Here is a 14,266-nt window from a genome sequence, read left to right as displayed (position 1 = left end):
CATGATTTCCAGGTACAGAGTTTAATCAGATTGAGCAGCCCCTGTTTCTGAGCTGAGGCTGACCTGGCCATGCCCTGTTCCGTGACTCCTATTGAGCTGGGATCCGAGATCTTAAGATTGTAGCTTGTCCCTTGTTTCCATGTGTTCAACAGTCAGTACCCTCTGGGAATAGACTGCACTTTTCATCATTTGGGTAGGAATTCTAGAGCATGGAAATGTCCTCATTTGCTATTGCTCCATCAGCATAATGAGTCAAATTTAGGTCCTATGGGAGAAGAGCAACACTCAGCACTTACACACAGTGCTTTTCATCCTCAAGGTCCTTAACCACGTTAGGCTGTAATGTTATATTTCTCTCAGCAAGACAAAGGAGTTCATTTCTAGTCCTCTCAACTGCCCTTCCTTTCTTACACACAGACACACAGACACACACACACACAGACACACACACACACACACACACACTCCCACACAACTGCTATCATATGATGAAGCTATATCCCACTTCCTGGATAAGCATTATTCCTTCTATTTTTAAAAAATCAAATGTAAAAGATCAATTCACCTTCCTCTTTCTTTTTCTCTTTTTAAAAATCTTTTTGTCTTTGTTTCTATTTTTTCCCACTGACGTGGAACATGAAATCGGCATGCTGACTGCTGGTTATTGAAGTCCGCTGAGCATTACTACTAATGTCCCCACACTTGACTTGATTCTTCATGCCTCAGGGTCTTCTGTGTCATCTCTGGCCACTGAGGAGAGTTGAACACTCTTGTCTTGGAGGTTCTGGAGGAGTCTGCCAAGTTCCATGCTTAGACCTCTTTCCAACTTCATCTCCATTCATTCCAGGCCCAGATGATTCCATCAAGTCTCATGTATTTAAACACCACCTATATGCCAGTGACTCCCAAATTTATATCTCCAGACGGGTCACCTCTTCCTGATTTACAGACCATTATATCCATGTGCCCACTCAATATCTCCATATAAGTAGAAAAACCGTCTCCACAGTTTTCCCCTCAAACCTGTTCCTCCCACAGGCAGCTCCAACCTTCTAGTTGCTTAGGCCAAATACCTGGTTCACTCTTGATTCCATCCTTTCTATTACTCCCCAGATCTAATTCATCAGTAAATCCTGTTGGCTCTATCTTCAAAAGAGACCCAGAATGTAACCACCATGTCCGTCTCCACCTTGGACCAATCTGCCATCATCATCTATCCTAATTCTTCCATTAGCCTCTGGAACTGGTCTCTCTCTCTCTGCTACCGTCCCCCAACAATTTACTTTCAACTCAGCAGCCAAAGTGAACTTTCTAATATATTTAAATCAGATTCTATCACTCCTCTGCTTGAAACTGTTTATGGTTCCCCATCTCACTCAGAGGAAAATCTGAAGGCTGCAGGCCTTCCGGACTCTGCCCTCCCAGGCCCACTCTTTAGCATTATTACAAACCCTCCTCTTTGTGATTCCTCCGACCCACAGAGCATCCTCCAGCCCTAGGGCTTTGCACTTATTACTCTCTGCACTTGGAACACTCTTCTTCCCAAGGTACACCTGCTCTGACACAGAGCTCTGTTCTCTTCCTTCCGGTCTCTGCTGCATGTCCACTTACTACCAATGTCCTCCCTGACCACCCCTCCCCCAGCACTGCCTCTGCCCCTTCCCTGCTAGAACACACATCACCTTCTGACATGTTACATGTTTCATGGTTTTTACTTGCTAATTTTCTTGCCCAGGAGAAGTAAGCTACCTAAACGCAGGGTTTTGTTTTCAATGAGCTTTAGTCCACAGTATAGTCATCAATGCCTCGGACAATGCCTGGCACATGACGAGCACTCAAAAATATTTACTGAATGAATAAAGGATGAACACAAGTTTCCCACCTGTTTCAGGACATGCACTAGCCTGACTTCTAAGCCATAGGCAAACAGATTTGTGAGGCCTGCTAGTGATGGAAGGGAAAAACATCTCTTATTAAAGAGTTTTGAAACCACGAGCTTATATTTCTGTGGAAGATTGAGATATTAGGGCTTTTTCCATTGTCATGACCTGCCTCTAGCCTGTTCTCATTCTATACATACATTGGGATATACTGAATAAAGAGCTTGTATTTCTACTTTTCAAGCAGGGGATGAATAAATGAAGCAGGAGCTGTGAGTGTCAGGATTAGAGATAGTCTATAGAACAGAATTTTCCCCAATGGACAGCTGAACGAGCTAAGTGAGGATCAATTCTCTATTTGCTCCTGAATAGAATTTTCTAGACCAAACTGCAGCTAGAAAGTTAAAGGTGGAGGGAAGGACCAGCCCAATTTTTCCAATATTTTTTTTATATAAAGAACTTAGACTCAGAGGAAAAGAAATTAGAAGAAAGTTGGAGATGTAGAATTAAAAAGAAATAATTATCTGAATGCAGAGCAAAAGGAAGGAAGGAAGAAGATAACATTCAATAATAATAAGGTATGCATTGAATAGAAAGCTTATAGTCCTACTTTTCAAGTAGGGGATGAATAAACGAAGCAGGAGCCGGGGGTGGCAGTGTGCCAGGGATGTTGTTAGCTTGGAGAAATGTGGTCAAAAGTTTGGATAAAAGTATGCTGGTAGATTGGAGAGTATCTCCCACCTTTAATTTACCCATTTGTGGCTTCCAAAGAAATGCTAGGCAGAAGCCACCAACACAGCCCATCTGGCTGCTGGAGAAGTCATCGTGCATTAGGTCTCAAGAAGCTATGGCCACCCAAGGCTGGATTTGGCTGCTCTGGTTTAAAAGAGGCAAGGGAGGAGGTGCCTGGGTAGCTCAGTCGTTAAGCATCTGCCTTCGGTTCAGGTCATGATCCCAGGGTCCTGGGATGGAGCCCCGCATCGGGCTCCCTGCTCGGTGGGAAGCCTGCTTCTCCCTCTCCCACTCCCCCTGCTTGTGTTCCCTCTCTCGCTGTGTCTCTCTCTGTCAAATAAATAAATAAAATCTTTAAAAAAAAGAGGCAAGGGAAGAGGATACCTCAACAGCCTGAATGCTGTCCAGCTTTCAGTGCGTGCAAGTAAAGTTGGAGTTTGAGAAGGTGTCTCCTGAGACGCCAAACCCAAAACCACGAGGGAAGCTGGCTACAGGATTCCCCACCCGAATACCCATCACAAAACTAGCACATGGCTAAAAGCAACATTCAGGCTAAAATTAACAACACAAGAAACAACGTGTTGGCGAGGATGTGGAGAAAGGGGAACCCTCTTGCACAGCTGGTGGGAATGCAAGCTAGTACAGCCACTCTGGAGAACAGTATGGAGGTTCCTAAAAAGTTAAAAATAGAACTACCCTACGATCCAGCAATTGCACTACTAGGTATTTACCCACAGGATACAAAAATACAGATTCGAAGGGGTATGTGTACCCTGATGTTTATAGCAGCATTATCAACAATAGCCAAACTATGGAGAGAGCCCAAATGTCCATCAACTGATGAATGGATAAAGATGTGGTATGTGTGTCTATATATATATATATATATAAATATATTTATATAAAATTTATATATTACATAAATGTATTTTATGTATCTTATGGAGTATCACTCAGCCATCAAAAAGAATGAAATTTTGCCATTGGCAACAACATGGATGGAACTAGAGTATTATGCTAAGTGAAATAAATCAGTCAGAGAGAGACAAATACAATATGACCTCACTCATATGTGGAATTTAAGAAAGAAAAGAGATGAATATATGGAAAGGGGGAAAAGAAAAAAGGGAGAGAGGGAAACAAACCGTAAGAGACTCTCAATGATGGAGAACAGGCTGAGGGTTGATGGGGGGGGGTGGGTGGGGGATGGGCTAGATGGGTGATGGGTATTAAGGAGGGAACTTGTAATGGGCACTGGGTGTTGTATGTAAGTTATAAATCACTGAATTCTACTTCAGAAACCAATATTGCACTGTATATTAACTAAAATTTAAATTAAAAAAATAAAAAACAAAAGCAAGATTCAAAGACACTTTTTAAAAATATTTTAAATTTGTATTTAAAATATGTATTTCTATAACTGCAATTGTCCTTTTTTTCAAAGTTGCTTGCCTGATTATTTTAATTTATAAAGTTTATTTGTACTCTTTCTCAACCCACAAGGACTCAAAAGTAATTCAGAAAAAAAAAATGAATAGCATAAAAATGTTTTTTAAATTAAAAAAATCAGGACCAGAGGAAACATAAACTAGAACTGAAAGTCTAGTCTGGAGGGAAGTAAAATATGTTCATCACAGTGTTCTAAAAAGTTCTCAAAGTTAAGCAGTAAACTTGGCTTTCTGTTAACCGAGCAGTCAAAGCGAAAAGAGAAACAGAACCAGTTACATGATTCTCCTGTCCACACAGAGAAAATATTTCAGTTCCTTAGGGGAAGCAAACAATTTCCTGGAATTCAGATCTGCAAGAATTTCCTCCCATGGGGCTTCATATAGGAGTCATGAGTACTACATAAAGGAGAACATCTAAAACCACACCCTTACCATAGGGCTTCCTAAAGCTGTCCTTGGTAAATGTCTGTAGGAAAATTAAGGACACATACTTCAGTTAAAACCATTCTCTCAGAAATGAAGACAATATAAACCAATAGGAACTAGCATACACCTTTCTTACAGTTCAGTTTAATCTAAGAAACCAACCTTGACTATCTTGAGGAATGAACGAACTTATAATCCTTCAGTTTTTTCACAAATGCCACATTTACCAAGAGAGCTAAATGTAGAACTCAAACAGAGGAAATTTACTAGACGTTTTGGTTCTTCTTCACCCTTGTAATTCTCATTTTTGAAAAAATATGTTTCTATTGCAGTGAAATATAGAATGTACGCCTTCTTTTTTTTTTTTGAGTTAAATTTTTAAGTGCTCAGAACAGTGCCTGGCAAATAAGTGCTAAAAAAGTATTCATTTGAAAAGTGGGGGGCGGAAAGCCTTTCACGTCACTTGAGGGGTGGGGAAAGTGGTTGTGTAAATTAATTATACATAAATAAAATGAGCTGATTGAGATTTTATACCTCTCTTGTATCCTCCACCAATTACGATGATTTTTCCAAAAGCAGCACAGACTCAGTGCAAGCCCTTGACTGTTTTAATGTGAGAATGTGACATGAAAAATCTGGTGGAGGGGGATTATTATAATTTCACGTAGAGGAGAATTCGAAGGTTTTGAAATATCAGAGCCTTTACAATATCTTCTCCGGATGGAACAGCTGGACCTTCAGAATCCATTACAACCTAGCCAGCCCTTCCTTTCAACCCATTTCCACATTTTAAGTCTCTGATCATGGAATGTGTCTAATTTGTTGTTTGGTACATTGTGAGCATTCAATAATGCTCTATCGTAACAATGGAAAAAATGCTAAAGAGCTTCATTATCACATTTACTTGTGACCCCATTTCCTTTCCTTAATCTTGCAAAGTGATTTTTAAAATGCAAGCATAACATTACGAGAAACTGAATATATTCTGGAGGCATGCATAAAGTGGATTTTCTACATTTGTAAGAACAAATAATCCACACGTATATTTAAACCATTTGTCTCAACAATAACAGATGTTCAATAATATGAATGGGAAGTAACTGAAACTGGCGGAGGTCTACCGGGAAGATTATGGAAATAGGACAGTGAGAACCTGGGACAAAATCAGATGAAACCCCCTCTCCTACTGCTACAATTATTCTTTGACTCTTGTCTTCTGCATGCAACACCGATGTAAGGCTTCCTACTAAATATTTAGCAAAGTAAAACAACTAGTTTTGAATACAAAGAGTCTGTGAGTTATCCAACTTAAGGTTCAAGAATCAGGTGTTTTGTTTTGGGGTTTTTTTTTTTTTGCTTGAATTTCCTATTTCAGATGTCTGTTTCTGCCACGATGGATTCTACCACAATCAGGGATTCATCCTTTTTAAAAAAAAAAAAAAAAATAGACAAATACTTGCAAATGGATAAAATGCTGTTTTAGGGCCACATCCGCACAATCTGTAGTGCCAACAAAGTTCCCACACAGAAGATTCTCACGGGGGTTAGGGGAGGAACCTGCCAAGGAGTCCATTCAAGCAAACCTACCCGCTTGCTGCTCTCCTCCTCCTGAGCCTTCCTGAACTCATGCTCGAGGGAGCAGTCCAGCTCATTGAAGAGCCCCACTTCCTCACAGTTCTTCAGGAATCTCGTTGGGGTCGGAGTCTGATCTGAAAACAGAGACCGAGTGATCATACATGGGTTCTTTTCCTCAAAAGCCAGGGGCAAGCATGAGCTCAATTCACGAATACCCTCCCCTCGCCTTGATTAAGATGCCAACTGGTCATCCATAATCTTCCACCCTTTTAAATAAGATGACAATATGGAAGAAAATAAAACCACAAATCTCACAGGAGGAATACAATGTGTAGCGGGCTGCATATGTGAGGGTTTTCTAAACTTCCCCCTGTCAACTTTCTGGGGTCCCCATCACTTGAATATATATCGCAATGTGTGGAATGACTTTTTTTTTTTCTCTCTAAACAGGAAAAAAGAATGATTTAGCTAAAATCAGGCCAAATAAAATCTGCTGAGCCAATGTTCAGCTTGATTTCAGGGGGCTGGGAGGAAAAAAAAGGTTTTATAAATGTTTATATCAAACAAAAAGAAACAAACAAGCACATTAATTCCTTTCTCTTAATGGAAAAGGAAAATACAGCAATTCTCTTTCTCATTTTGAGAGTCACAGAGGGTGATGAAAGTTTCCAAGTCAAACACATTCAGCTTTCATCCATTAAAAATATAATTATTAATTTTATTTTCCTTTGCTATAGCCAAAGGAATGTTCTGAGAAAACTCTTTAAAAGGAATAGAATTTCTTTCATATTGTTGACTGTCTAGCAAGCATACTACTTAGGAAACTTGAGGATCTGAAGCCACTATTTGTGGCTTAATATTTATGTAGCCTTTGCAGTTTACACAATGGTTTCATACACATTCTCTATAATCTAGATCTCACAAGAGCCTAAAAGGTAAATAGGGTAGAATTATACCTTTGTAACCACTAAGGACAGTCATCTTCCCTGGTAAAGATGTCCTGGAGTTGACATGAATAAAACTGTACACTGTCCCTTTCTCAGAAACAGAAGATGGCCATGCTAATTATTTTGTAAATGAGGAAAATGAAAGTCCTGGGTGATTCAGAGTCTTGTTCAAGGTCTCCCAGGTAGATGTGATGACACCAGGATTATAACCAAGGCCCTGCTACCATTTTCAATATGCACATGTACTGTTCCCACCTAAGCCGACAGCACACACACTACTAGAATGATGATGGCACTTGTCTATCTTGACCCACACTCAGTCCCCAAATCTCTTTCTGCTTAGTTCTCGAACACCTCACCACCAAGCAACTGAAGAGTGCCCTCAAGTTGAAATGAATGTGCCATTCCTGCATGCTCTTTATAAATTCCTGTATGACAAGAAACTAGAATTGTATTTACTTTCCTAATTCATACAGAGAGCAGTTAATCCCAGTAAATCATCCATTGAGATTCAAAGAAATAGCTTAATATTCATGAAGCTGAAAACAGCTTGATATCCCCATATATTCAGCCCTTCTAGGGCAAGGTCTCCTGATGCCCTATGGCAAGGGGCTTTTCTACCTGTTAAGCACCCAGCTGGTTGACCTGGATTTCAAGGCAGCAAAAATCCCCTTCTGCATTCTTTCCCATTTTTAGCCCAACCTCCAAGATACTGAGCTCTCTTTTGAAGCATACAGAGAGCCTACCGCAGATGGTCATAAATGGACATTACAGATAAAAGCCATGCAAAAGTTGGGTTTGATTGAAAATGGTTTTATTAGCACATTAATTTATTAAGATTCACACATATACACCTATGTCCCGATACACATATAACACGTATATGTATATATACATATATACGTATATGTAGTGTGTCATATGCTTATAAAAGAAAAAATTAGTATTTATGAGCATTTTGCAGCTTACAAATATTTTCACCTACACTGTCTAGAATCTAGATCTCACAAGATCCTACGAGGCAAGTAGGTGCACATTATTTTAGAAATGGAGAGATAAGCACCTTGCATAAGGTCACAATTTGCAAATATTTTATCACTATTAAGTCCTCTTTTATGTTCAAATATAACCCCTTCTCAAATCGGAGGGGTAGATGAACCATGAGAGACGATGGACTCTGAAAAACAAACTGAGGGTTCTAGAGGGGAGGGGGGTGGGAGGATGGGTTAGCCTGGTGGTGGGTATTAAGGAGGGCACGTTCTGCATGGAGCACTGGGTGTTATGCACAAACAATGAATCATGGAACACTTCATCTAAAACTAATGATGTAATGTATGGGGATTAACATAAGAATAAAAAAAAAAGTCAAATATAACCCCTTCTCAATCTAAATCCTGTGCTTTGCCCAGACTCTCCTCTGGGTCTGAAGGACTCTTACGTACATAAAAGACAATGCTGACAACCCAGAAATCTAGACTTGAGAACTGTGTGATTTGGGGGAAATTACCTACATTCTCTGGACCTCATATTCCTCATCTTTCAAATAAAGTTCTAAAGTTACATGGTTCTGTGAATCCTAAAATCACCATCGTAATGGGTTCTCTTCAAAAGTCACTGTCAGTAGGTCAAAGAAACATGACCATTTAAAGGACAGCTTAATGGCAACATCTGGAACAGCTGGCTAGACACCAGAAATTAGGCCAGAAGTAAAGGCCAGATAGACAGATAAAGAAGTTTCCTGAACAGAAGCTGTAAATAGACAAGACCTGACAGTAGAAATAAAGGTGTGTGTGTGTGTGTGTGTGTGTGTGTACATATTCTTCCATTTCCTGGGTGCTTATTGTCAGGGATAGTGCTAAGTGCTTTGTATGATGCGCCATCTCATTAATTTTTACACTAACATTTGGTAAAAAAATCATTTCCCCCTTCTACTTACGAGGAAACTAAAACTCGCCCCAGGCCCCATTTAGAAACTGAGTCACATAACTGTATCGGTAATTGACAATCCTAACCATCCCTGGTTCTTTTAAAGTATCTTGGAATCACTTAGATCCCTCCTATAATAGAACCATGTTACAATCCTACAGACCTTCTACTATCTTGCAGGCCATTTTGTGAGTAAAAACCCTGAGAAAACAGGGGCGCCTGGGTGGCTCAGTTGTTAAGCGTCTGCCTTCGGCTCAGGTCATGATCCCAGGATCCTGGGATCGAGTCCCACATTGGGCTCCCTGCTCGGCGGGAGGCCTGCTTCTCCCTCTCCCACTCCTGCTGCTTGTGTTCCTGCTCTCACTATCTCTGTCTCTGTCAAATAAATAAATAAAATCTTTAAAAAAAAAAAAAAAACCTGAGAAAACAACACAGGACGGAACTTAAGTATTAGATCATTCGTCATCAATAGGAATTTAGTTTGCCAGGTTTTAATTTTTCTTCTGTTCCTCTGTATTTCTCTATTGGAGATTTACAAGTTGAGGGCCATGATTCCAGGTAGAGAGAACAGTCATCCTAGCGGGATCCATATGACTCCTGAACTCTGAGATGAGGTCATGAGATGGGCCATCAAACTGAATTCAGACTGGCATTTGGAGGCCAAGCCCCAAGAAAGTTGAGAAATGTCTTCTGTCTTCCCTCAGCAAAATCATCCCTGGATTCCAGCATGCACACATATACACACGTACATCAGCAAAGGAGGTGGAAGGAACACGGCATAGGGATAGTACAGGCAAACCTCCACCACCATGAGCCTCTCTGCAGCAACAGGGAAACAAAAGGTATGAAGCAAGGGGAGCCATGGGCCCTAAAGAGAGTTGGTTCCCTCCTATCTCTAGAGCAGAAGACCCGGATGGAGGAGGTCACAGCGTTGTTATGAAATGTGACTTTCTTTGCTGTGTGATATAACGAGGGAAAAGCAAAACCGATATCTATATCCACATTTGGAAGAGATAAGGCATGCTGTTCCTAATTTTTAATTCATTTTCTTCTTGTGAATGAGCTATTCTTTCCAGTTACAACAGGAACCAGAAAATGGAGCTTAACTTTTATTTTAACATTTATAGAATTAATACAAGGTCTCTAGCTGTCTTTGATCCCACATGGTACCAGTTCCAAGTAAGCCAGGAAATGTGCAAATCTTCAAAAAGGGGACAGCTAAATCTATCAGCAGCTTAAATGAAAGAGTCAGTTTCTCAGCCACACGAATGCTTTGTCAAGTAAGTATTCCAGCTGAAATTAGACCTGAAGTAGGTGAGTAATATCCATGGCCATAAATTAAAGTTCTGATAAACCACACCTTCTTTAGAACCAAGGGCATGCACCAGCTACGGCAGCAGCAATTTCTATGTCGTGAATAACAGTGGCTGGTGCTCCGTTGGTGGATAATATCTAAGGTGTGTTCAAGAGTAACAGGCCGCACTCCAAGGACTTCCAGGAACTGGCTCCAATGGGAACTCAGAGTGGAGATGCTCGTTGGAGGACTTCTGCTCACCTTTCTTTCAGTGTTTCCACTTGAGTGAGGACCATCTGAATGCAAGAAAGAAATAACCTCAAATCTCAACTAAACTCAAAGTTAATAACTTTTGAGTTTGGGCTTTACTTGAGTTGAAAGTACTTTGTTGTTATTACCTTTGCAAATCTGAATTGTCCCTGCATAAACACCCGCAGGCTGCTTTCTCCCAGGGAGTTTCCAAGAGCACAACAGCTTCTCAGGATACCCAGACAGCTGGGCCCCGTGCAAGTAAGGCATCCTAGCCACTTTTACCTGTCTATATTATATGTCCTTAGGATTTCTTTACCACTTGGACAAGACTGGCACCAAAAGGGATTAAAAAAAATCCCTTGTAAAATTTGTCATATTTCAATATCTGGCTCCCTTCCTGGAATGGTGAGTCTGTGCCTTGAAAAAAGGAGTACCTTTTCATGGAATTGCTGCTTCTGTAAATAGCTAGGTAGACGATTCTTGCCATGCAGAGACCCTATTTGTATATCTACCCGAAAGAGTGCCACAAGCTTGACATTATGATTTAGAAATTCACCCCTCAGCTATGTGACCGGAAATCCTGCACCCCACTACATCTGGGAAGGACCACAAGCATAGGGCTACAACTGTTAGAGGAAAAAAAAAGAAACTCACTACAGTCCATAGTCTGCCTAGCATCAAGTGCTTCAGCCCCAGCAAGTATGATTATTCCAAAGTCTAAATGACAAGCACAAAGCTAAAGCCTGAAATCTGATTCTTCTTTTAAAAAGTGTTCAGTCTGCTCTACATTTAATAATAGGTTGCTACCTTATTCGGTTTCAGAGCTGCATTTGAGCTACATGTTTGTCTATGTTTCATTTTCCTCGATGATAAAAAGGCAAGGCAACAAGTCATCAATTAAAAAAAAAAAAAGTAAAAGCAGAGTTCCCATAATATACCAGAGAAGAAGAATGCAAACTTCCGAAGTAAAATCTTCTTTCCAGTTGGTCTAATGTTCTCAATGGTATCATTAAAGGACTATGAGAAGTAATTTTACATCATTTTGTATTAAACTGACAGTGACTGAGAATACTATAAAAGCCCCACTAATTCAATACCAGTTATAAGACAGATCAGTTTGAATTGGTGACCATTCTAATTATAGGGTATTTTTTTTAAAGGTAATGCATTTTTATTATTTGCATGACTCAGATGCAACCAACAAAATGCAGCTTAATGGAATCCCTCAAAAATGCTGCTCAAATCAATAGAGAAAAGTATTGGGATTAGCATATCTATTTTAGTAAGAGTTGGGGTTCTCAGAAAAGGCATTTTTCTCAGACATTTTAATATTCCTTTTATAGTTACATTTATCCTGCGAATTTTTCAGCAAATGCTTTCTTGAAAATACTCTTACTTAGTTCCTATCCCTGTGTGAATTTTAATAAAGTCTTAATCAGGAGAGTCTACATTAAGCAAATTTTAAAATATACAATCCTTTATAAGAGCCACAATCAGTAACAACTGACAGAATTCCATGGAATTTTAGACAGGCTCCTTTACAATAAATGTGTCTTTTATTGAATGTGAATACACAAAGGAGCCATAGGGTCCTCTCCATAACACTGATGTTACTATTTCCCTGCATCTGTCCCAAGAGGCAGTGCTGCCATGGGACAAACCAAGGCAACTCCAGGTTTTTAAACAATAGTTGTGGAATGCTTAAGAGTTGCCCATGGCATGGGTAATCGAGGCCCCTGAGAGATGAGACACACTGGCAGAACTCTGGAATCCACTTACTGTCAAGATGGAGAGCTGGCAGACTAGATGCCCTTAGGAGGGCCTTGAGTCAACTAGAAAATGCTCTGACAAGGGCATCTCCTATGACACATGGCTCCAGAAGACACAGATCCAGATTTAAATTAACCAAGTAAATAATCCATCCATAGTCACTGTCAGCCATGGCCTAGCCAGAGTGTTCCAACAGCAATCAAGCCACAATTTTAATTCACGTTAGAGGAGCTGAGCTGGTGGAAAGGGTTATGAACACTGAGATCATGTCTCTGCAGGCTAGGTGAACAGAAGGGATCCAAGGTGAGTCTCTTATCAAGCCCTGCCCTGGACTGTGGAAGCTAAAGCTTCACATTTCCACTTAGTCACTAATTGCCTGAGGTCTATACTCTTCGTCAAAAAGGATTGGCCTCCAGATGGAAGAGACTGAAAGCCAGCTTTTCCTATACAAAAAGTACTGCAGATCAAGGCCTCTGAGGTGTTCAGGTAAATTATTCAAAATTCAATTTTGCTTGACCAGCTAGAAATCTGAATGAATGAGAAGTTGACAATTCCTATAAATGTTGATTGCCACTTGTCACAAGGGAGGGAAAAATCTGATTTAAAAACACATTCTTTGGGGCACCTGGGTGGCTCAGTCTGTTAAGTGGCTCAGGTCATGATCCCAGAGTCCCACATTGGGGTCCCTCCTCAGCAGAGAGCCTGCTTCTCCTTCTGCCTGCCACTCCCCCTGCTTGTGCATGCTCTTGCTCTCTCTCTTTCTCTCTGACAAATAAAATCTTTTAAAATAAATAAATAGGGGCACCTGGGTGGCTCAGTCGTTAAGCGTCTGCCTTCAGCTCAGTCATGATCCCAGGGTCCTGGGATCGAGCCCCACATGGGGCTCCCTGCTCAGTGGGAAGCCTGCTTCTCCCTCTCCCACTCCCCCTGCTTGCGTCCCCTCTCACTGTGTCTCTCTCTGTCAAATAAATAAATATAATCTTTAAAATAAATAAATAAATAATAAATAAATAAACACACTCTTTGTTCCTCTATATGCTAATGTGTCAGTATAATCTCCTTCTGAAAACTTTTGACTATTTTCTCCATTTGATGACTATTGAAGAAATAAGCCAATAACAGAAGAAAAAACAGTTCACAGATGTATATCCAAACATAAATCTAACACCAAGACATGTTCTCAGTACATGGAGCTGACCAAATCTAGATGTACAATGAGAAAATTATAGACAGACAGGAGCTTTGGATAAACTGTTTATCCTCCCGATCTTGTTTCCTCATATGAAAAGAGTGGCCAGGATTAAATGACATAATGTATATAAAACAGGAGGCACAATTATAGGCATAAGATAAGGCAATAAATGGTAGCTACTGTTATTATCATGCTGCACCCTGGTGCGTGCCATTTCCACCACCCTCTGTTCCATAAAGACCTGACTAATTTCAATAGTGAGAAGTTACTGTATACTTTCGCCATCAATGGAAGAGGAGGTAAATATGGCCCCTGTATATATGTGTGTGTGTGTGTGTGTGTGTGTGCGCGTGTGTGTGTGAGTGTGAGTGAGAGAGAGAGAGATTTACTTATTCAGTCAGAATATATATATATATATATATATATATATATATTCCAAAAATAATGTGGAGTGAGATATGTCAGCTTTTCTCTGACTTCCCCTTTAAAATGCCCACAGATTAGGGGCATCTGGGTGGTTCAGTTGGTTAAGTATCCAATTCAGTTTCAGCTCAGGTCATGATCTGAGGTTGTGAGATCAAGCCTTATGTCAGGGGCTCTCTCTCCTTCTCCCTCTGCTCCTCCCTGCCCTCTCTCTCTAAAAAAATAAAAAATGATAAAACAATCAAAAAATAGAATGTCCATGGATTATTAAGTAGGTTTGTAGCAAATAGCCATGAGCTAATGGCTCTGGGTTCTGAGATTATCTGATTAATCATGATCAATCTCTTGAAAAAAAAGGTTCTACTCCATCGAACAACATTCTTGCTTTCTCCATGGCGAGA

At 40.3% G+C, this 14,266-nt stretch overlaps 1 protein-coding gene across 1 annotated transcript in view; it reads right to left on the bottom strand.

The window, feature by feature from the left end:
* The window catches only part of CREB5 (cAMP responsive element binding protein 5), a 319,697-nt gene that overhangs the window by 296,506 nt on the left and 8,925 nt on the right, over positions 1 to 14,266 (bottom strand). Inside the window, exon 3 of the mRNA XM_021689812.1 lies at positions 6,074 to 6,195. Within this exon, the coding sequence (XP_021545487.1) occupies positions 6,074 to 6,195 (122 nt within the window). The remainder of the gene's footprint in view (positions 1 to 6,073; positions 6,196 to 14,266) is intronic.

The sequence above is a fragment of the Neomonachus schauinslandi genome, chromosome 12, assembly GCF_002201575.2.
Source record: "Neomonachus schauinslandi chromosome 12, ASM220157v2, whole genome shotgun sequence".
In the NCBI taxonomy this organism is placed as follows: domain Eukaryota; kingdom Metazoa; phylum Chordata; class Mammalia; order Carnivora; family Phocidae; genus Neomonachus; species Neomonachus schauinslandi.
This window is presented reverse-complemented; position numbering and strand designations above follow the sequence as displayed.